Source organism: Mesocricetus auratus, unplaced genomic scaffold (genome assembly GCF_017639785.1).
Source record: "Mesocricetus auratus isolate SY011 unplaced genomic scaffold, BCM_Maur_2.0 Super-Scaffold_4256, whole genome shotgun sequence".
NCBI classification, from domain to species: Eukaryota; Metazoa; Chordata; class Mammalia; order Rodentia; family Cricetidae; genus Mesocricetus; species Mesocricetus auratus.
In genome coordinates, this window is record NW_024429182.1 from 22232822 (window position 1) to 22257214 (window position 24393).

General features: G+C 40.9%; 2 protein-coding genes across 5 annotated transcripts in view; one reads left to right on the forward strand and one right to left on the reverse strand.

The window, feature by feature from the left end:
- The window catches only part of Noc3l (NOC3 like DNA replication regulator), a 34005-nt gene extending 22694 nt beyond the window's left edge, over positions 1–11311 (forward strand). The window contains exons 18-21 of the mRNA XM_040744916.1: positions 95–223; positions 2191–2288; positions 4093–4177; positions 4684–11311. Coding sequence (XP_040600850.1) covers positions 95–223; positions 2191–2288; positions 4093–4177; positions 4684–4812 — 441 coding nt within the window. The 3' untranslated portion in view covers positions 4813–11311. The remainder of the gene's footprint in view (positions 1–94; positions 224–2190; positions 2289–4092; positions 4178–4683) is intronic.
- Positions 11155–24393, reverse strand: part of Plce1 (phospholipase C epsilon 1) — a 281607-nt gene continuing 268368 nt past the window's right edge. For all 4 annotated transcript variants that reach the window (XM_005063631.4, XM_040744913.1, XM_040744911.1 and 1 more), the window contains 7 exons: positions 22185–22303; positions 21299–21427; positions 18946–19155; positions 15789–15947; positions 14595–14813; positions 14043–14265; positions 11155–12217 (listed from right to left, as the gene is read on the reverse strand). In XM_005063631.4, the coding sequence (XP_005063688.1) occupies positions 14077–14265; positions 14595–14813; positions 15789–15947; positions 18946–19155; positions 21299–21427; positions 22185–22303 (1025 nt within the window). In that variant the 3' untranslated portion in view covers positions 11155–12217; positions 14043–14076. The remainder of the gene's footprint in view (positions 12218–14042; positions 14266–14594; positions 14814–15788; positions 15948–18945; positions 19156–21298; positions 21428–22184; positions 22304–24393) is intronic.

Sequence of the window (24393 nt, forward strand, 5' to 3'; positions counted from 1 at the left end):
TTGTTATAACTGCAAATTTAAATGCAAGTATAGGTCAGTTATATTTTTTGAACTAACTTAGTTATTTCTTCCCTTTAATGTGATATTTTTGCAGACCTTTCCCAGAACAGATCTGTTGCTAGATAACGAGTCTCAGGGCAGTGGGGTGTTCCTGCCTGAGCTGGAGGAGCCAGAGTACTGTAACGCCCAGAACACTGCACTGTGGGAGCTGCACGCACTGCGAGTAAGGGCTCTTCCTCCTCTCTCTCCTCCACTCCCCTCGCCCCACTTGCCCTTTCCTTCCCTCCTCTCTCCTTCCTTCTGAATGAATAATGTGTTTTCACCTTTTCCTCAAGTATTATTGCCGAGTGCTCATATATGTGTTCTGGGATGTCTTCTGTAGGAGCCTTACTTTAATCCTATATCCCTTAAGCTGTTGAATATATTTTCTAAAAGAGGAGACAGTGGTGGTAATTTTGTATTGAGTTTACGGAGATTTATTGAAGGCTCCCTAACACTATTAAGAAAAAAAAAGAGGATTCATTCATTCATTCATTCATTTATTTATTTTGGTTTTTTGAGACAGGATTTCTCTATGGCTTTGGAGGCTATCCTGGAACTAACAAGCTCTTGTAGACCAGGCTGGTCTCCAACTCACAAAGATCTACCTACCTCTGCCTCCCGAGTGCTGGGATTAAAGGCGTGTGCCACCACCATCTGACTAAAAAGAGGATTTATTATCAGGCACATGTATACTATGTTGAATCCTATCCAAGGAGTCTTTGGTAGACTTCATTGCAAAGTAGCTTCACCTACAGTACCAGAATCCTGTAGTGAGGCCAGCATTAGAGTGAGCCTTATAGAAACTGTGGTAAATTATTTTTTACTGTGAAATAGAGACTGCCTTTTGGTAGTTCTTTTTATACTGTTAACTTGGTCATTTAACAAAGGTGTATTTTTTTACATTATTACATTATTTTGTGTATGAGTGTTTTGTCTGCATGTGTGTTTGTGTACCATGTTTATATAGTGCTCGTGGAGGCCAAAAGAGGATTTTGGTTCCCCTTGGAATTAGCTCCCATATGGGTTCTGGGAATCGAACCTGCTCCTCTGAAAGGGTAGTAAGTGCTCTTACCACTAAGTCATCTTTCCAGATATGTTTTTCTTTTTTCATTTTCTTTCTTTCTTTTTTTTTTGATACTGGGTTTCTCTGGAGCCTGTCCTGGAACTTATTCTGTAGACCAGGCTGGTCTTGAACTCACCTGCCTCTGCCTCCCCAGTGCTGGGATTTAAGGCGCGGGACACCAACGCCTGGCCAGATATGTATTTTAATCCTGAAAACAAAGATAGTAGTCTGTTTTATGTTTTGAGACAGGGACTCTCCATGTAGCCCTGGCTGCCCCGGAACTCAGAGATCTCTCCAGAACTCAGAGATTTCTGTGAGACCTCTGTCTCCTGAGTGCTGGTATTAAAGATGTGCTCTACAACACCTAGCTAGTAGTATTCTTTCTGACTTTTTAAAATTTTACTTTTTGAAAGCTAAAGTATAATTTTATCATTTCCCCCTTCCCTTTCTTCCCTCCATCCCTTCTCATGTCTACCTCCCCTAGCTCCTTCTCAAATTTATGTTGTCTTTCTTTGTTTATTTATACATAAATTTTAATAGTTTATATATATGCATGTATATGTATACACATGTATATACACACATACATACATGAATTATATTTAATATAAATATATAAACACATGCACATGCATAAATACATAAATACAACTTGCCAAGTCTGTTTATTGTTGCTTGTATGTATATGACATCAGGGCCCACCTCTTGGTATTGGATAACTAATTAAAGGGATTGACCCTGGGAAAGACTTAACTCTCCCACTCTCTGCAGTCCTTAGTTACCTGTAGTTCTTTGCCTAGGAGTAGGGTCCTTGTCAGAGTCCCCTTCCGCATTAGCATGTCTCTTGGATGTTGTCCTTGTCCAGATCTTGTTTAGGCAGCCATACTGTTGAGGTACCATGGGTGAAGCTTCTCTGTCATTTGTAGCAGACATAATCTCACATCAAATTTCCTGGTCTAAAGGTAATGAATGTATGTGTTTTAAATGATTTGTATAAATATTTCTGTTTCTTAAGTTGTAAAATAAGCTGTGGCTTGTGTTTTTGAAAGCACTGACCTGTGAATAATGTTTCTTTTCCTCTTCAGAGACATTACCATCCTGTTGTGCAAAGATTTGCAGTTCACCTACTCGCTGGGGCACCGTCTGAAGGCTCCGAGGCCCTCAAGCCTGATCTGAGCCGAAGGTAGCCTTTGACAGTGCATTGCTTTATGTTTCTGCCTTTGAGACAGGTTCTCACTGTGTCACCTTGATTGGCCTGAAATATCTACTGGATTCTGCCTCCCAAGGCGATGACTAAAAACGTGTGTCACCTGGCCTGTTTAGGGCTTGTTTTTTTGTTTTGTTTTTTTGTGCTTAGAATCAAACCCAAAGCACCAGCTTATATTCTAAGACTTAAAAAGCTCTGAACCTGGTCTTTGTCCTTTTATACTTGTGTGTATGTATGTTTGTGTGGGTGCACATATGTGTATAAGGAGCTTAGGGAGGCTGGGGGTCAGATTATGTATTGTTCCTCAGAAGCCATCCACCTTATATTTTTGAGACTCCTGTAGACTTTCTGGCCAGCGAATCCTTGCTATCTCAGTCTTTCCAGTTTGGAGATTACAGATAGCTACATCTGACCCCTTCCTTCCTTCCTTCCTTCCTTCCTTCCTTCCTTCCTTCCTTCCTTCCTTCCTTCCTTCCTTCCTCCCTCCCTCCCTCCCTCCCTCCCTCCCTCCCTCCCTCCCTCCCTCCCTCCCTGCCTTCCTGCCTTCTTTTGTTCCTTTTTAAGGTGGTGACTAGGATTGAACTCAGGTCCTCATGCTTGCACAATAAGCACTTTAGCAAATAGCTATCTGCCCAGCCCCAGGTTTTTCTTTTTTATAAGTCCATAGATTAATTTAGGTACCATACGATTGTAGGCTACTAATTTCACACTGTTTTTAAATTCTGAACGAAAATGGAAGAAGCTCGTATTTTTGTTTGATTGATTGAGACAGGGGTCCATGGAGCCCAGGCTGGCCACATTTCTGAGATGACCTTACACTCTTGAGCTTCTTCCCTCCACCTCCCAAGTGCCTGGGATTACAGGTGTGCACCACCGTGCCTCACTAGGTACCTTTTAAGATCGGAAGAATTCACCTAAAGTTCATTTTTCTTGCTTGTCTTTAAATACTGGATTTGGTTATTTCATATGAAAATAATTTTTTAGATTCATTTATGTGTATGAGTGTTTTGCCTACACATGTGTCTGTACACCACCTGTATGCTGGGTGCTTCAGGAGGTCAAAAGAGTGCATCAGATTCCCTGAAACTGGAGTTACACAAATGGTTGCGAATTGAACCTGGTCCTCTGCAAGAGCAAGTGCTCTTAACCACTGAGCTATCTCTCTCTTCAGCCCCTATTTTGTATTTTTTAATTGCCAATATAGTTAGTCAACTTCTGTGCTTTCCAAATGAGGCTCAGCATTGCTGTTTTCTATAAACGCTTTGTGGAAAAAAGAGATAATGTTTGGTCATAACTACTGAGGCTGTCTTTTCTTTGTTACAGCTTCCCATGTCTGCCTCTAGTCTTGCTCCTTTTTCTTTTCTTTTTGCGTTGCAAGGAACGTAAGCAAAGACCTGGCATGTCACTCACTGAGTCACATCCTCACTGCTCCTAACATTGAACTTTTAAAAAAAGGGAAGAGTACATTCTTTTTTGGTGGTATTGTTTGGGTTTTTTTGTTTGTTTGTTTGTGTTTTTGAAACAGGATTTCTCTGTAGCTTTGGAGCCTGGCCTGGAGCTGGCTCTGTAGACCAGTCTTGTCTCAAACTCATAGAGATTCACCTGCCTCCCTCCCCAGTGCTGGGATTAAAGGTGTGGGACACCAAGCCTGGCTAGTTTGTATCTTGAATGAACTGAATGGTTGAATGTTTGATATTATTCTTCAGATACAATGTAGCTCTTAAAGTTATATAAATAATGGTGTTATTTCTACATATCTTATATTTTTTTTAAATTACAGATCTGCAGTTGAACTTTTTGACGCTTACAGCATGGCAGCAATGACATTCAACCCTCCCGTTGAACCTTCAAACTCCAAAAAGAAGGTATGTGATACTTTTTTAAATAGAGGAAATATTAAATCAGTGTGTCAATTCAACTCTGCCAATTTTCTTTTCTTCTTTTTTTGAAACAGTATTGCTTGTAATCCAGGCTGACCTTGAACTTATGATTGTCTTGCCTTAAGCTCCCATGAATTGAGACTACAGGTGTTGACCACAGAGGCCTAGCTCTAGTAGTTGAGAGTAGGTTGGTTGCATGGGGCAGAAACTATAGAGATAATTGGTGAGGCTTTCATTCAGTATAGATATGTCTAAGATCTGACTGGACATCTCTCGTTACTCTATTTCTTTTTTGTTGTTTTTGTTTGTTTATTTTGAGACAGTGTCTTACTGTGTATAGCTCTGGCTGGTCTGGAACTCACTTTTTTCTTGTACTCACAGAAGATCCGCCTGCCTCTGCCTCCCAAATGCTGAGATTAAAGGTTTATTGTGCCACCACAGCCTGGCACAATAGAAGTAGTTTTAACTATTAATTTTGATTTTTTTTTCAGGATAAATTTTTACAAGGGGACTCATTTTTGAATGAAGATTTAAATCAACTAATCAAAAGATATTGCAGTGAAGTTACTACTGAGATACCACTGGATTTCACCAAATGTATGAAAACATCAGTACAGTAGTTCAAAGGTGAAGGTTCAGTGGACTGACTGTCTTATATATCTGTATGTGTATATGCAGCTACATGATGGCCTTTTTCTTTGTGTACAAGGCAAACTTCCTGAGGATGACTGTAAGAGGACTGAAGCAGAGCCCACAGGAGACACTGCTGTTGGCTTGCTCTCTATGACTTGCTCGGCTCACTTTCTTATACAGCCCAGGCCAGCTTGTCCAGGAATGGCACTGTCCACTGTGGGCTGGGCCCTACCACGTCAGTCATTAAATCCTATAAATGCCCTACAGACACACCCACAGGCAAGTTTGATGGAGGCAGTTTCTCAATTGAGGTTCCCTCTTCACAGGTGACTTTAGTGTATGTCAAGTTGACAAAAACTAAGCAAGATGATTTTTAAATCCTCTTTATAGGTAAATAAATATTGTTATTGCAGTATCATAAATGAAAGCAAATAATACATAGATTTTGTAAAGATTTTTTAAAAAATAGCTTAAGATAAGCCTCTTGTTCATTGGCTCTTGTTGAATGATACATGTAAGGAATAAGCAAGGAATGAGTATTCTGGGGGGGGAGGGGGTCGTGGAGAGCACTCAGGAGACAGAGGCAGGCAGATCTTTGTGAGTTCAAAGCCAGTCTGGTCTAAAGAGTGAATTCCAGGATGGCTAGTACTGTTATACCAAGAAACCTTGTCTCAAAGAAACCAAAAAAACCCCCAAAACAAAAAACCAAGGAGGACAAATGAGTGTGCTTATGATTAGTTTCAAAGAAAGTTTGAATGAGAGTCTAGACTCTTGCAAGTTGTGTTTTTTTCTTTTTTTGTTTTTTTGTTTTTTTTTGTTTGTTTTTTTTTACATGAGGGTTTAGGGGGGGAATTTGCTCAGTAGGACAAAAACAGGTCTGAGATTTCCATTGTACTGTAGGGACATTGGTTCCTGACAAACTAGTAAAGTGTTTTCTTTTAAATTCTTACAGATAAAAACTGTATATAAATAGTTATAAAGCACTATTTTATATAATAGCCATTGTCATATTATAGAGATGATTCATAAAATGTGTACATAAACATTTTCTGCTATTAATAGTTGAATAAAGTAGCTTCCTTTTGTATTGCATAGTCTTGTGAGGTTTTGATTGTTTTTTTTATTGTCAGTGAAAAGCAGTTCAGCTAAATAGACTGTTAATTGAGCACCACAGAAGCCAGTCCTCTGGGGCTTTAGAGCTCTTTCCTCATGAAGATATGAAAAAAATGCTCTTACTGTCCTGCGGAGTAAGGAACAGTGGCCAGTTACTCCTTTTGAGAATTAAACTGGATGTGTGGGTGTTTGGACAGAGACAAGGTCGGTAGCTATCGGAGGAGAGAGCAATGGGAGACAATTACCAGCTGGATTTGAATATGTGGGTATATTCTTATACTGAGTTCCAGAAGTAAAAGTAAGTCTGTTTTTTTTTTTTTTTTTTCTTTTTCCCTTGATACAGAGTCCCGCTTTATAGCTTGGGCTGTCCTGGAACTCAGATAGCTCTGCCTGCCTCTGCCTGGGATTAAAGGCATATACCACCATACCCAGCCCTAAAAATATTTTTGGAGACACATTTTTAAGGTTTTATTGTTTCTTGTTTTGAGACAGGGTCTCTTCATGTAGTCCTAGCTGTCCTGGAACTCCCTACGTAGACCAGACCAGCCTTGAACTTACAGACAAGCTCGTGGCTCTGCCTGTTGCCACACCCAGCTAAGACTTGATTATTGATGAGAAAATGTACAGTTCAGTTCAGTATACAAGTACTTTTTTTTGTTTTTTGAGACAGGGTTTCTCTGTATTGTTTTGGAGGCTGTCCTGGGACTGCTCTGTAGACCAGGCTGGCCTTGATCTCACAGAGATCCTCCTACCTCTGCCTCTGGAGTGCTGGGATTAAAGGCGTGCACCACCAACGCCCGGCTACAAGTACTTTCTTAGACCCCAATATTTGAATAAAAAAGTTCCAGGAATGTTAGACATTTATATGTACAACCAAAACATCTGTCTGTATGTCATAAATCAATTTTTTTGTTTGTTTTTGTTTTTACGAGACAGGGTTTCTCTGTATTGTTTTGGAGGCTATCGGTCCAGCCTGGCCTCGAACTCACAGAGATCTGCCTGCCTCTGCCTCCCGAGTGCTGGGATTAAAGGCTTGCGCCACCACCGCCCGGCTAAATCAATTATTTTCTAACTTGGATACATTTATATTTCGTTTTGGCAGCAACAACATATATAAGTGAAAAGTCAGTTTTAAAATAGGAATTGAACCACTGCCCAACTAGCTCAGTCGGTAGAACATGAGGCTTAAAGTAGGAATTGACTGTTTGGGTATTTCATGACTATTTTATACTTTTCAGTTTCTTGTCACAGTTGAACTATAACTCTATACAGTTAGCATTTGAATAATGTATATGAATTTGTGAGTAAACTATATGTGTACATTACCTTTTTTATATAGCTTTGTATTAGTGTTTTCTTTTTGGAAATAAAGTATTACAGGCACTAGTAATCACAGGCACATGTACATATACCTTGAGGACTATATTTAAGCTACAGCCTTAATTTTTTTTTTTAAGACATATCTGTAGCATCTGCTGTGCTCAGCAGTACACTAGGCATTTAAAAGTGAAGTGAGATAGTAGGAATAAAATAGCCTTGGTGCTCCATGATCTTTGATGCCAGGTCAGGTAATTCACACTATTTAAAAATGCAGTATTCTGCAGTTCATTATCAGAAAGAATTATTTCCATGTTCAGAGGCTGTCATCTGAATTATTTCCATTTCAGAGAATTGTGTTCAGTCAAAGAGATGTCAGAGTATCTTCATAATGGAGGTTCAGAATGTGTTTAAAAGCCAGCTGTTTAACATACTCTTGTGGTTACTTGTAGGAAAAAATGGCAGACAACATTGTAACTTAACTGTGGGTCCTGGGAGGGATGAGAAAGGTCCTGACTTTGTCTAAGAGATTGCTGTGTGATCACTTGGAGACCCTGTGTGCTCACCTTTTCTGGCCTTGGTGCTTGAGAGAGAGGCAGCTGTAAACAGGTTAAAAGTACACCTTGTGATTACTTTCCTGGGGGCTGCATCTTTGCCAAATACAGTATCTCCAACACTGTATTCTTTATTGGCAGGAGAGAGTAGCTGTCCAGAGAGCTTTGTTTTTAAGAGTTAATTCCATTTTACTAGAACAAAGCCAGCACTTATTCCTTTTCAGAACCAAGCCTTCAGTATCTGCACAGATATTGGAAGGGGAAGGTAAGTTTTGAAAAGACCTGGAATATATTATCCCGGGCCTTCATGAGCCATCAATACCACCAGAGCCATCAGGATGGGAAGCCTTTAAGGAAATAAGTTTGATTAAAACTTAAGGCACTTGTAACTCCACTTTTATTGAGTTCAGGCGCCATATTGATTTTTCAGGAGACTCTATTAACTTGTGCTTGTGCTGTGGATGACATTTGAAGAGGCTTTACCTCGGGAGAGCATTTCTGCCCAGATAGTATCCTTACTGCCCAGTTCCCAGACACTCTGTGGTATTCTTACCTTGACAAATAATCAGTTGTCAATGGACAGGTGACTGAGAGGAAGAGGATTTCTGCCACCTCCCTAGCATCATGCTTGGTTTTACTCTAATTCTTTTTTGTTGTTGTTGTTGTTTTTTGTTTTGTTTTTGGTTTTTTTCAAGACAGGGTTTCTCTGTATTGTTTTGGAGGCTGTCCTGGAACTCACCAGACTGGCCTCAAACTCACAGAGATCTGCCTGCCCTCTGCCTCCCGAGTGCTGGGATTAAAGGTGTGCGCCACCAACACCCGGCTTACTCTAATTCTTTATTGCCAGATAGTTTATAAGTTGGGCTGCCAAATTTGACATGGTTCACTTTGAGAATACGAGGGCCTTGTTCACACAGATAAGTACTAGGGAAACCAGGAAAGTTTTTAAACATGCAGACTTGTCTCTTCAAAGCCAGGAGATACTTACCTGTTTTCTACCCAGAATGCTGGAAATGGATGTAGTTTTACAATCTTTTGCTATCTCTAGGCCCTGCTTCACCTGAATCCCCGAGACTATTATGTTTGTGTATCCCAGACTCTCCCTCTGTAGGTAGACCTTGAGCATTGCTTCTCAGTCAATAAAACCCTATTCTTTACAACAGCCAAAGTAACTTCAGGGTTATCTTAGAGCCAAGTCAGTCTTGACCCCTATGGGCTATTATGCTTGCTTCAGTCACCCCCCCCCCCACCTTTATGTTGACCATTGTATCTAAGTCAATAGAACTCATCTTTATGGAAGACACCTTAAGCACTTTGTAACGAGTTTCAGTGTAAACATGTCTTAATGTTGTACACACAGGATTGAGTGACTTGTCATAAGGAAACTTTTTTACTAAAATAGTGCTATGCTTAAATACGGCTAAAATAAACTCTCTGGTGTCAGAGTCTGGAAGTTTGAACCAGCCCAGCTAAGTTGTGTCGAACCTGGTTTCCTTCTTGCCTCTCGGAGATCATTTCTCTGCAGGCCATAAGCCTTATTAGCAGGACCCCAAGCTCACAAATTTTTCAAAAAAATTGCAATAAAACCAGCCTGCCTATTTGGTTCTTTTTCATACCAGTTTTACTGATTAAGAGTTTGCTATATAGATTTCTTCTATCCTAAAATATATAAAATGGTAAGGGGCATAGGATTATTTCTTTCATTTGATAGACTGGTATCCCCATGTAATTCAGATAAGTAAGCTTTCAGTCAAAACTTAGTATTTCTAGCCAGGCAGTGGTGGCGCACACCTTTAATCCCAGCACTCGGGAAGCAGAGGCAGGCGGATCTCTGTGAGTTCGAGGCCAGGCTGGACCGACAGCTTCCAAAACAATACAGAGAAACCCTGTCTCATAAAAAACAAACAAGCAAACAAACTTTCTAGAAAACACCAGACTGTGTTAGTCAGTTGTAAAGCATTCATGTACCTTACAGTGGTGGACTGCTGTGTGTGATTCATGGGAATGGGATAACCATGATCCCATAATGTTCTAATAAAGCAAAAAAAAAAAAAAAACAAAAAACAAAAAACAAAAAAAACCCAACAAAACCCGGTTGCTTAGCGACACTGTAACCATCTTAGCTTGTATAAGTATATTCTGACATTCATACAACAATGAGATTCCCTAATAATGCATTTCTCAGAATGTATCCCCATCATTAAGTGGCATATTCCTATAATGAACTGTTTATATTTAAAAAATTTATTTTATTTATTATGTGCATATATGTATGTATATATGATGTAGGGGGCACATATGGAGGCAGATTTTAATTTTTGGGTCTTCTTTCACTTTTCTATTGGTCTGGGATCAAACTGAGGTCATTAGGTTTGTGTAGCCTTTATTCTCTGGGCCATCTCACTGGTCCTATTTACATTTTTTAATCCATGTGTCCTGCCTAAAATCTCAAAGACTCAATTTTAATAGTGTGTGTCCTTTTATCTAAATTGGGATGTAACAGGGTGGGTTTGTTCATATCAGTATTTTAGTATGGGGTCCGCTTCAGATTTATTCTGTATCAAATTCCCATCTATGCTAAGGACCATGTGGGTGGGCGGGGCAAACCCAGGCCACCAGTCTGGCTCTGCATCTTTTTACCTGTGGCTTTTGTTAGGCTCAGGCTGGTAGAACCAGTAATTTAATTTGCAATCCAAATCATTTGGCCTTTTTTAGTTTATAGAAACTTGATAAAATGTTTCCAGAATATTTTTTTTTAAAAACGAGGCAGCACCGTCCATTTGTTGCACACCTATAGTTTTATTTCAAAGGGAACCTTCAGTGCTGTGCAACTGCCAATTGAGAATAGTCTGAGTTTCGCTGGCAAGAGAATGACGGTGCAAGCAGGAATCTCACTGACGTGAAAGCTGTGTGGTGTATTCTTGATATGTCTCTTTTTAGAATGTGCAGAGAAGGGGTTGTTTAATTCATTCTATAATTGGTAAAGGAAAATTTCAAAGCAAAAGTCAGGATGTTTAGTGTGCTTTATAATTTGAAGAAAAATATCTCCATATGGAACAATGGTAATGGAAAGATAAAATGTAGGCTAGACTCTGAAGGAACGTGTGTTTCAGTCTGATAAATCACAGTTTGCTTCATTTCAAGAATGAGAAGAATCCACTGCACTTAGTTGACAGTTTTGTGAAGGACAGTTTTAAAAATAACCCACGTCAAATGGCGAGTGTGAGTTGGATCTTGGCTCCTCAGTAAATCAGACACTATTGCACTGGACAAATGGCGAGTGTGAGTTGGATCTTGGCTCCTCAGTAAGTCAAACACTATTGCACTGGATGTCTAGCCCACTTCTCATGTTCAAATGTTTTATTTTTAGGATGTCTTGAAATAGATTGAACCACTAATGCTTGTAACCCATAGCAATATCAAGAAAGCTATGTCTAATAAATATACAAGTACAGTGTCAGTACAAACATTGCAAAATAAATAAATCTACCTTAAACATCAACTCAGTCTGCTTTTGCTTTTAAAAAAAATGATGAAGCTTCTTATTAAGGCATCTCAACTCAGTAGATTCTAAATTGTACATCGTTCTAAAGTCATCTTGTGAGAACTGAAATTGGAACAATCTGTGGGCCTATGAATAATAGCTTTCAAAAAAAAGAACATTTCTATTTGCAAAAAGGCAGCCTAAAGTAAGTGTACCTTGGTACACACATAGGAACTAATTCGAGTAATTATTAGCAAACCTTACACGACATATTTACATTTCCAATGCCCCTAGACTTCCACTTCTCATTCAGCCTACGACCAGGTTTCAAGGCTTTCTAACCTCTGTGCCTCTGGTTCCCAGTTCTCCAAGTTGAGTCAGCAAGCTGGTCTTTGGGTCAAATTCCTGTGTTTTTGTATGATCCTTAAACTAAGAATAGATTTTACAATTTTAAGTGGTTGGAACACTTGAAAGGTTTATGATATATGAAAATGATATGGAATTCCAATTTATGTGTCCATAAATAAGATTTTATTGTTCAGTCACGTTCGTTCTTGTACCTATTGTTGGCAGCTGTGTTTGCACTCCAGTGGCAGAGCTGAGTCGATGCCAACAGAAGCTATATGGCCCAACTGTAAAATGTCTGCTGCCTGGCCCTTTGCACATACAGCTTGTTGCCTTAAGCTTCAGGCATGGCTTTTCCACCTGTAACATCCGTGCATCGCCCTGGGTGTCCCTGCTTCATTCCTTAGGAAGTTGGTTGGCAGCTCTGTGCCATTTTGCTTGTCTTCTCTGTGCCTCGCAGCAGGTGTGAAGAGGGCAGGAGTTCAGAAATCATCGGTTTCCAGTTTACATGTGATGGAAGTAGAGTACATTTCTTTTCACCACGTTCATTCTTCAAAGCATTTTGCCAAGGATCTTCACCTGTAACGTCATCCACATAAGCTTATTAGTGTACTGGACTCAAAGAAGCACATAGTCTTACAGCCTGCCCAGGTGCAGAGCTGTTCAGCTATGGAAGCCCACGGCTCTTATGGCTAGAATTGAAGGAGTCACTTTCTGTAATACAGTGTTCAATCGTGGTCTGGGGTGTAGAACACTGTTAATTCTGTCCTGACACACCACATTCTTTTTTAATGATTTATTTTTATTTTGTGTACATTGGTGTTTTGCCTGCATGTGTGTCTGTGTAAGGGTGGAGCTACAGGCAGTTGTGAGCTACAAGGTGGGTGCTAGGAATTGAACCTGGATCCTCTGGAAAATCAGTCAGTGCTTTTTAACTTCTGAGCTGTCTCTCCAGCCCCAGGAATATCACATTCTTTAGGAAAAACAGCAAAAGCTTTTTTTTTATTACATCAAATAAATGTTTCTCAACTTTAGGAAAAGGAGAAATTCCTTCAACTGTTACCACTTCAGGTAGGAGTAAGGTGAACATTTGCTTCTTTAGAAATTCTTAGGTTATTATTGAAATTAGGTGTTATTTTAGAACAAATAACATGAAATACCGTGGCAGTCAGAAAGGCTAAAGCATTGTACTTGTTTACTTGTGAGAATGTACAGAGAGAACTTTCTAAAAGAAGTGCTTGTTCTTGGGAATACCTTGATAAAAGAGGTCATAGTGGGCATAGTTGTTCCAATGGCTATTTTTAAAGAAAAGCAATGTTTAGCAGAGCTATGAAGTCAGTTTAATACTTCAAAAGATCACTTGCCAAGGGAAATGGAATCCAAAAGCTATCATCTAAATCACTGTCCCCCAACAAGGCCACACCCCCCAATCCTCCCCAAGACAGTCCCACCAACTGGGGACCAAGCATTGAGGTGTGGGAGCCTGTGGAGGCCGTTCTCACTCAAACCCCCACAGCCCCCAGCCAAAAACGGAACGGAGTGCTCTTTCACTGTTGGTTCTCACACCCTTTTCACGTTCCAGGTCATCCTGCCGAGATTGACTGTGTGTGAATGTCAAGCAGCGGGGTTGGCAGCCGGCACTGTGTTTTCAGGATGGAGACTAAAGTTACTTCTCTTTTGTTTAACTTTGCTTTTTAAACACAGGGTCTCACTTTGTTCCCTAAGTAGCCCAGGCTGACCTTGAGTCTGTGATCCTCCTGCCTCAGCCTTCTAGATGTTGAGATTACAGGTAGGTGCCACCACACCTGGCACATTTTAATTTATTACTTTTTTTTTAAGAGATGGGAAGAGATGAAGTTGTTGGGTCTAAATGAAACAAATTAAGACAATAATACAAGGAATCCCACACACTGAATGATCCAAAGCTCTTGAAGAATGTTCATGTGTGTTATTAATAATTAAGGCAGTCTTATACGTGATGACTTAAGTCTGTCTGGCACTTGGGGCAAGTTGGTTGCCTTCCTGGGACCTTTGCTTAGTTATTTATAAAATAAGGAAGTTTGAAAAAGTATGTGTGTAAATACAAGTGCGTGTACTGACATGGAGTGCTTATGGAGGTCAAAGGACAACTTGTGGGAGTCAGTTCTCTTCTTCCACCATGGAGTCCTAAAAATGCAGTTCAGGTCACCAGGCTTGGCAACGAACACCTTTAACCACTGAGCCATGTCCTGGCCCAGGAAGTCTAAAATTTTGAAAGCTTGCACATAATTTCAGAGCCTGGGGTTCTGTTTTGAGGTACCATCCCCACCTGTCTTCAGAGGATGAGCCTCTTGAAAGGACACAAGGCTCCATCCTGTGTTAGTAAGTACTTTCTGTTGAGTCTTGGTTCAAAATACTACAGTACCTTAATATAACTGGGTCGAACATGCTGCCCTCGGTCACTGCTGGTAAGCCACTGTGTCACTGGAGGACAGGGCACCTACAGGTTTCTCCTCCTTGATTTGGACACTTTCTGGGGCCACAAGCTGAGGAGGTGATGCGAGTCCTCGGGGCTGCTTGGTGGACTTAGTGAGTTTCTTGAGTTCACTTGCAAAGGAGATGCCCTTCCTTTTATCTTCTCGGGATGCCTACGTAAAAAAAGAAGACCTTCCTTGATGGAAAGGTAAACCCAGGCTCTTGAGTCCCATGGAATACTCAGAGGCAGTACTTGTTTTTGTACTTCTCTCTGGCAAGTAAGCTTTGGGAAGATGGGCCAAAGGCCTCTATCTATCCCAGGATCTTTTGACCACACAGGGGAGCATGATGTTTTGTCTTTTCTCCCCACAGAGTGAAAACAAAATGATTACCTTCTAACTGTTGGTCTTAGGAACTTTCCAGAGATTTCTCTAGCTCCTGCATTTCATTATGATGTAACTATCAGTGATTTATAAAGAGAACAAAGTAACTCTCCTGTTACCTGAACCTGCTCCTTTAGCTTCAGGATGAATTTCCCTGCACCTTTCCACTTGCTTTGGGCTTGAAACACACACTCTTGGTCCAAAAGGATCCTCTGTGAGGACTTTGGAGTAGAAGACTTCTTACTGGGTGCTTCTTTCATCACCTCTTCCAAAAGCACATAGTCACCTGGGTTGGGGTTGTTCAGGATACTGTAGGAATATTTGGCTTTGCATAAGGTCTGAAAGATAAGTTAGGATCAGCTGCATCAAGCGTCTCCCATGTTTGGGTCCATCCTGAATGAAAGTTTAAGGTGGGAAAGTGCCTCAGACTTTTAGTGATTGGGGGGGGATCTTCCAAATCTGGTCACCCAATGCCACATTTTCATTTGAATAGTTATGGCTTCTAACACTCAGGTCACCTCATTTAGCTTCCAAGTGGCCTGACTTCCAAAGTGGTGTCAGAGCACCTGGAATGGGCTAGTGAAGTCAGGCACGGGAGGAGGTTACACAACAGAAATGAATCGGAGTCCCCTCTACCCCCCAAAAGAGAAGTTTGTCAATACACAGTATAACTCAGATACCATCTGAGTGAGATCTTCAGATCTGGCTGGAGATCTCTGAATGAGTAAGGGGTAGAGCTGAGACTGAGCCTCAGCCTTGTGGTCAGTGGTCTGTGCTGTTAACTGTGAGGTATCAACTTCACAAGCAGGCGTTCAATAAATGCACACCTTGAGGAGACCGTGAGGAACAGTTCTCTGAATTCATGTAAAAAAAACAAAAAACAAAAAAACCCCAAAACTAAAAAACTGTTGCCTGACCTAGGGACGGGATTTGCCCAGTAGTCAGAGTTTGCCTCCTGCTTGTGTTCTGTGCTGTCCTTCAGTATTTGCTGAGGCAGTTTCGGCTACTTCCTAAACCCATTATCAGCAGAGATCCACATTCATTGTAGATGCTAGCAAAGTATCTGCTGCAGACTGAACACCGATTTCCTATCCTTCTGAGATGTGTTCCTCCTGTCCGGCTCCCCCATTCTAGAACTTCATTCGTAAACGAGCTGTCGACACACCCATCTGATCTGTTCCAATCATTTATATTGATAGGAGGCATGGCATGAGGAAAGGGGAGATTCCGTGTGGTGCTGGGATCAAGCCCAGAACCCTGTGCCTGCTAGGCAGGCAGCGTTTCTGTACCCTGGCCCGCAAGGAGGCTTTTACCTGCTGAATGACATCCTGTGCAGTGCTGACCCGAGGGGCTTTGATGACAGTTCGGGGTTGCTCTGGAGAGACATCATGAACTTGGACAAAGAAACTCTCCTCCTCCGAGCTCAAGATCACCTCTTTGTCATCTTGAACAATGCTTTTCTCTTCTAGGGTCTGCATTCAAAAAAAGAAAATATATAAGTAATTGGTAAGACAAAAAAATCTAGCAAAAATTTGAGTTGTATGTTGGTAATATAGAAAACATCACCTTAGTTTTATAGTTTATACGTGACCTAGTATTTCATACACTATACTAAAAAGACGTATCTGCTTCCGAGGGGAAAAAAGGCTTGATGTTGATACACACATAGAACAAACCAGTTTATAAGTGTCTACTAGTTGTGGATTTTGAGTGACCTAACCAATTACAAACTTTTAGAAAGAAAATATACTGTTTTGCTAATTACTGAAAGCCAAATAAGAACATAGTATTGAAGAGAAGTTCATTCCTCAAACAGTGTTAACATTTAAGGAATATTAGGCATGGGAGCTGGTGAGATGGCTTAGCACCCAGAGGTGCTTGACATGCAAGCCTGATGACGTGTCCGTTCCTTGGGCTGCTTGTAATCGTGGAAGAGGAAAACCAAATGCACAAACTTTTCCTCTGACTGCTACCCACAGGCTGTTGCACACTTGTCCCTTCACCTCTCTCCCTCCCTCCCTCCCTCCCTCCCTCCCTCCCTCCCTCCCTCCCTCCCTCCCTCCCTCCCTCCCTTTCTCTTACTCCCTCTCTGCCTTCCTTACTTCCTCCCCTTCCCTTCCTCTCTGCCTCCCTCCCTCTCTGCCTCCCTTACTCCCTCCCTCCCACGCCTTTACTCCCTTCTTCCCTCTCTCTGCCTCCCTTCTCCCCACTTCCTCCCTGTCTCCCCCCTCTCATTTTAAAGTTACAAAAGAGAAATACATGAAATATGAAGCATGGTGTACTCATCCAGTGGGATTGGCAAAGCCCACAGTGAAAATGGCAGAGCAGTGGCTGCAGGTAAGCCACACTTCGGTGAATATCGATAGGATTCTCAATGATATGAGAATTATCAGGCTAATTGGATTTGGGTAAATTTCAGTGAAATCCAATTTCCCTCTCTTGTATACATAATCTTTTTTTTTAAGTCTTGTTTATTTAACTTATGTGTATGAGTGTGTGCCTGCATGTATGTATGTGCATGAGTGCAGGAACCTTTGGAGGTCAGAAGAACATGCTGGATCCCCTGGAGCTGGAGTTCCAGGTGGAGATAAACCACCATGTGGGGAGTGAGTGGGAACTGAACCTGAGTCCTCTTGAAGAGCAGTGAGGCTTTTAACTCCTGAGCCATCCCTCTAGCCACTATTTTCATATTGCTACACTTTCAGAGGACCAGAGTTTGATTCCTAGCATCCACATAGTAGCTTGCAGTCATCTGTAACCCCATTTCCAAGAGATGCAATGTTGCCTTCCGGCCTTCATGGGCCTAGGCATGCATTTGGTGCACAGATACATGTGTAGGCAAAACAATGGAATTCATAAAGTTTTCCCAACAGTCGAGAAAATGATAAACCCTTTCCTACTCTCTCCTTTTTATATTCTCTCATTCTCATAAACAAAAAAATGAGCAAAGAAGTCTATAAACAAAATCTCACTGTTATATGTGCATCTGTCATTGATACATAAGTGCATTTCCTAGCATGTGAACAATACACACAAAATCCTGGGATTGTGTGAACATGATTGTAATTTTTTACATAGCTTCTGTCCATTTATTAGTCCCTTATTTATTTATTTATTTATTTATTTATTTATTTATTTTTGAGATAGTCTCTTTATGTAGCTCTGGCTGGCCTAGAACTCAGAGGTCTGCCAGCTTTTGCCTCCCAAGTGCTGAGATTAAAGGTGTGCGCCACCACTGCTTAGATGCCCCATTTTCAAATGACAGTAGTTTTGAAGTCATAGTCTACAAGAGAGTGTACACAGGAAAAGAGAGACGAAGGAAGTAGTAGGTGACCCCATCAGATGTCAAGGCTGCTCATAGAAAATTCTATCCCCAGCATTCTTCTAACTTGATCTCCACAGACAGGCTACTGAGATGCTGCTAATGAACCAGAATTCATGGTTTGCTGTCACTGGCCTGCACGTTTCTGTTGGTCCCATCACCCAGGATTGTTCCAATTGATACTTAAGTCAGAATGGGAAACTGCCACCAGGTGGTGCCAAGCTGTAACCAAGTCTGGAAAGGATCCGCACCCCATCCCCCACCTACCTTTTCAACAACCTGGAAGTCACAATCCTACAGCTTACATGACCCGAGTTTCAAACCCTAGTCTAACAATGGAGGTAGAGGAGGGAAGGTATTGTCTACTATTATTACATGAAACATGGTCATCCCGAGGCCTGATGGTATTTGTTGGAGCAATGGCTTTATATCCCACTTTAAACAGGGATAGTAAGGGAGTGGACACTTGCTAGATTGTTCTGCAAAGAAAACTGTTCTACAGACAACCTCAAACATGAATCAATATAAAAGTTGTTGCTTATTTTCCTTTCATGGGGACAACCATTGGGTATCAACATAAACATTTACTAATTCTGACTAAATCTGAGAGAGTATCTTTAGTTTGTGTGAAACTGTGGAATATTTTCAAAGACATGGTGAGCTAATGTATAAGCCTTTCAGAGGTTGATTTTCCCTCACTTGGAAAGCTTGGGACCCGATGTGCTTCAGATTTTGTCATCTTTCAGATTTGGGAATCTTTGCACAGACTGTTCAAGCTGGATATCCCCAGCTAGGCAAAAGCTTTACCAGACAGAAGAGAATCGGCAGCTCCTGTGTTAGCAGTGTGGCAGCTCTCTCTCTCATCTGCGACTTTTCTTTCTATGGTCTAAAAGTATTAAGGGGGAAAACGCCACAAATAAACAATGTATAACCTTTACCAAGGACATTGCTTTTAGACTGAGTGTCTTTAGTTAGCCATCTGGATATGTGCAGGAAAATAAAACCAGTTCTCCATGTTTACTTGAGAAGAATAATGGGAACCATGTTTCAGTGACAAGTAATTCAGGATTTGAGGAAGGTATTCAGGGGTGAGATGGCTGATGGCATACTGAGCAGTCGCCATGAAGGCGTGCCCAGGTGGTACTTACTTCCTGCTGGGGCTTTAAGACAATCCTGCCTACATAGCCTTCTTCTGGAAACCAGCTGTTTAAAATCTGCACAATATCTTCTTCTGGACCCACAGCTCTCTGGAATGGTTGTTTCTTGCACTCATTCTTTTCCTTAGATATAAAATACTTCTCTTCCATCAGAAAGTAGTCTGTGGCACTAAGTTTGGTGTCTGGGTCAATCACCAGAACCTAAAAAAAAAAAAAAAAAAAAAAAGCAAAGGCAACATTAGGCACACCTCTGAAGAGTGGCACCAACTGAACACTAGTCTGTTTGCATGATGTTCTGGCAGGTTTGCTGGGCAGTTTATAAGTGAAACCTACTTGGGAGTGTTGCATAATTCTTTCTAGAGCTATAATAATTCTTATATGTCCAAAATGGATAATTTATGCTCACTGTGGGCAAAGACACAATTTATTTATAATCCCCAGACAGCATAGCTATTTTTTCCACTGCTGGAATGAGAAATCCTGTTGAATTAAAACTTTAGGTTTCTTACTCTTTGAACTTGGTTCTTTGAAATCTTGCAACAGATGGCCGATGCAAAAAACCCTGTGCCATTTGCAAGCATCACCTCTGTTTTTCACAGCGGAAATAACTACCCGGTCACGGAAGACTCACAAGGCTAAGGGCTCATCTGGGAATTCTTCTGTTAGACACAGTGCCCAAAGGGCTGTTTCCTGATGGAGTGGTTAAGACAGAGCTTTGGAGTCAGTTAGACCTAGGTCTCAGATTTCCCTTTAAGACTTACTTGTTTTGAGTTGAGGATATCTCAATAGAAGAACACTTGCTCAGTTTAGCATTCATGAAGGTGTAAAGATTTACTGTCTTTGGAGTTTTGGAAAGAGAGTTGGTTTTCCCATCTATAAAATGGGAATGCTCACAGTAACAATCTATTAGTTTTGGTTTATGATGGAAGCTTTAAGCATAGTGCAAGACATTTTGAGCATTCAATGAGTACCAGCAATCACTAGAGTCTTTCTGATACTTTTTTTCTCACTCCTGTCATGTAGATTTCTGGTGAAGTGTCAGTGATAGTGAAGAAATCCTCTTTGCTCTCTTCCTGTGAGAAGTAGCTGTGTGGTAGAAGCCAGCTGCTACCACCTGCCTTGGATTAAGCAAACACCCATCTCCCCAGGCCCCCGTCAATGATGTGACGACCATAGTTAGTATTTCTCACTTGGAGGGGTAGCCCAATATAAGGTGCTAAGGATGGTAGGAGCAGACAATCCTTACAGCTCTAATCTCTCTACCTGAGCCCTTGCTCTAAAGCAGCACACTAGTAATTCCACGGGGGCCAAGGCAAACAATTTGGACCATGCACAAACCTGTTACTATGAGCATTATTCAGTGTGGGAAGTTTCCAGAGGTTCTGTTGGTACTGTCATCTCCTCAAGAAACTCAACACCACTTTTTCTCAACACTGAGGATTTATTTGTTTATTTGTATGGAGAAAAATATGGTGCTGCTTTCATTAGTGGCTGTGGGAAATTTCCTTGATTTTACTGAATCTTAGTAGTGACTAAACCCTGAAGTTTATGCACTAATTGACTAAAAAACAATCAGGAAAAAAACCCAAACTCTTTGTGGTAGCTTCTGTTTGGTTACGTATAAAATTTGGATCTTAAGGCAGTTTGCTATGATGCTACTTAAGTCAGTTATAAAATGTTGGACAAAATGTTGCACTATCCATAGAGATGTACCCTTAAATGATAGAGACAACTAATAGTATTAACATAACATTAGTACTTACACATCACTTCTCAATTGGTTTTTAATTCTGTCATGTATCATATGGTTCCTGCTATATTTCATCATAAGCACTAACTTTGGAGGAAGGTCCAGGGTACTCCTCTTGGTCAGTGTTCTCCCTGGTCTACCCTCAGAGAGGAGAAGCAGTTCTAAAATGTGTTAAGGACGAAAGAGTGTGTGGGACATTAGGCCACTGAATCATAGAAATTCTTCTCTATGGTTAAGCTAGCTTGTCTAGTGATACCAAGGACTCTTAAACTATTTTTATTCAAATAATCAAAAGACATATCATAGTGAAGCCAGGAGGATTGTAAGTTTAAGATCAGCCTTGGGAAGTTCTGTCTCAAAATTAAAATAAAAGGTATGTGTTTGTAGCTCAGTGGTAGAGCATTTGCCTAGCATGTATAAGGTTAAAGGTTCAAGCTTCAACATGTAAAGATAAACAAGCTATGAAGAAATATAAGATGCATCATTGACATGGACTTTTGTAGATTTATGTGAATGCTTATACCCATACGTATTTGTACACATGCATGCATTTTGGAGACTGGATCTCTTTAACCATGGATTTGGTGGACTTGCCTGTTGGAGAAGCTGCTTTGCCTTGGTGCCTCCGTTTATGGTGAAAACAGCAAAGGGCTCCGGACCTGGAACACCATGCACTGTGACTCTGTGAGTCTGAGAACATTTCCTCTCTTCAGTATTAAACATCTGTCAATGAAGATCACATGGTTTCTCATGCATTCTAGATCACACAGAAGTTCTAGGCTGTATTCAACACAGAGTGCCTAGGACCCACTTGCTTGCTGATGTGGTGGACAACAGTCCCGAGGAAATTCAGCCTTCAGGGCAGCAACTTCCTGAAATTACATTGCTTCTTCCCAGCAAGAGCAGGGATTGGTATCACATGAAATGCATGTGAGCTTTCACTTTTAAAAGCTCCACGGGTGATACAAACATGAGCCAAGGTTTCTGTAGAGTGATGCAAGAAAAAGGAGAAAGGACGAGGGAGGCCCAAGAAAATAGGGCAGGGGTACACACAGAAAAGGAATCAGCAGAGGTGAGGGAGAGAGAGGCCAGAGAAGAAAGCAGAACTAGATAAGATGAAGGTGGTTCAAGAAAGTGCCCAAGCCTGTGCACACAGACGGAGGGAAACCGAACACACAGTCACATACAGTTTTAATTTATTAGAGGAAGAATAATAAAATCAACCAATAAATTAGAGCAGTGTTCCTCGTTTAAATGAACTACTCCAGTTTAGAGGGGTGAGCCCTGGTCCACTAGTTCTTAGATATCACTGGATGTGTGGTATGAACTGGTGAGTTAGTGCTTATGTAAGCACCAAGTGTCAGCCACCTTTTATCATTTCCATAGCTACCTAATTAATGACTCACTGGCAACTCTGAGAGAGTCTACCACCAGTGTAGCAGCCCTGCAGATAAGCTGGGTGAAATAAGAACTTAATTACCAAAGAGGCTGGCATGGTACTGCCAGAGGGATTTTCTTCCATCCTTCTGCTATTTATGAATAGGCTAGAGATTTCCAATATTTCATTGTGGAGGTTCCGCAGCTGAAGATGTCGATAACCTAGAATGATACAGAATTGGAAAAAGTCTGTTAACCATGCACAACTGAGCTCTGCAAATATCCCCATGGAGGTCACTACGTCCCCAAGATGGGCAGCAGATGGTAACAGGTATGCCAGCAGAAATCTCTCATTGTAAGAGAGCTGTCTCCAGAGGGTACTCCTGGACTGTCAATGAATAATTACCTTACCAGTCTAACTTAGACTCAAATGGATAATCATTAAACTCAAACAACAACAAAGAAATAGGAAATCTTGATGATTGTGACATCAAGGCAGCTACTATCTCTGCTTTACTAAAGGTCAATATCCATTTTAGAAAGCCTTTCATCATAATACACTTTTAACAACAAGAGATCATATATAGATATAAAATGCAACAATATTCAGCCAGTAAAATGGTAAGGTAGTTGTATGATTATTAATACAGGAAGGTGGTCATTATACCCATTAGAAATGGAAAACCAGGAAGTCTTATAACATTGAAATTAGTAGGAATTATTAACCGTGTATATACACAAGCAGAGAAATAAAGCTTGCACAGATGCATATCTAAAGTTATTAGACTGGGGAATAGCACGAATACTCTTGAAACAACTGATTTTTGTTTCTCTGTCCTTTCTCACATTTCTCTAGTAATTGTTATGATCTGAATTATGGACCCTTGGCAGGAGCCATGTGACTTCTTTGGGGAACAATGCCTGAGAAGGGCATGCACGGCCCTCTGTGTGGCAAGGCCCCTGGAGATTCTAACCTACTTGGCAAGAACCTGTGAACAGTTCACTGCATGATTCTGGGCATGATCATGGGAGCATGGGTGCTATGTGCCGTCTTGTTTTCACTGTGCTAGCCATACTGCTGGCCTGACTGAGTCACGGTAGGTCATGAGTTTAGTCCTACATATTTGCATAACTGTTCTGGAAAGAGTGATTTTAACCATATGAGCTTTAAAGAAATGCTATTAAGTAGATGATATCAGGAACTAATGGGAACATTCAAGGACTAGGGAATGAAGCAGAATCGAAGAAACTCACAGTTCCTTCCTTTCTAATAGCTGTGCCAACACACCAAGAAGTTAAGCTAGATAGACATAAGAACAAAGGCTAAGTAGTACCAACTATTAAGAGTAATGTTCCAGGTTATGTCGCTTATAGCATAAGTGGAAAAACCTGGTATGCCCCCAGAAAGGATAGAACAATAGAAACATAGAATGGATTGATCTAGCTTTGACTGGAGCATTGATCACGAGAACCCAAACCCTACCAGATATAAATATTAACAAGAGACAAAACTATCTCTTGCCCTGCATATGCTATAACTGTGTGTGCTGCCAACAAGACACAGTTCTACCTGTAGGTGTGCCTAGATAGAAAAGTTCCTTTGTAACTTGCAAAACTGCTTATGATTTTGACAATAGAGGTATAGACCAAAAAGGTAATGGCTACCCATGGGAGAGTTGGGAGACAGTAGGTGAAAGAGACAAGGAACAAACTGGTAAATAGTCCAACCATTTTTAGAAATTAAGTAAAAAGGTTTTATGTAGGAAGTAAAAATCGATTATAAAATTGTTCATGCAAACCATTGAAACTATATGATTAAAAACAGCTCAAGCTATCTGGGGCACTTGTTTGAACAACACAGGCTGTCAGAATACCTTATTGGCACTGACTCCACACATCCATCCCGGGTCAACAAACCTATCCAGATAAAGGCCTCTAGCAGACTCCTCTTATTGATATGTTGAGAGCCAAGCTCCCTAGCACCTGAGAGTGTGACTGTGAAGGTAGTTCCTTTCATGTTTAATGAGGTTAAAATGATGCTACAAGGGTGGGTCCTAATTCAATAAGACTAATGTCACCATAAGGAGAGGAAATTAAGAGATACCTCGGTGGGTAAACGCACTGGTGGCTAAGCCTGACAACCTGAGTTTGACATCTGGGACTCACACGATGGAAGGAGAGGATCAGCTCCTTCAAGCTGTGCTCTGACCTTCGCAGGTGCTCACCCACATGTGCACATGAAGTAAATGAAAACAATCTTTTTTAAAGAAGAGGAAATGAAGACAGAGATGTCAGACACGAACACACAAACT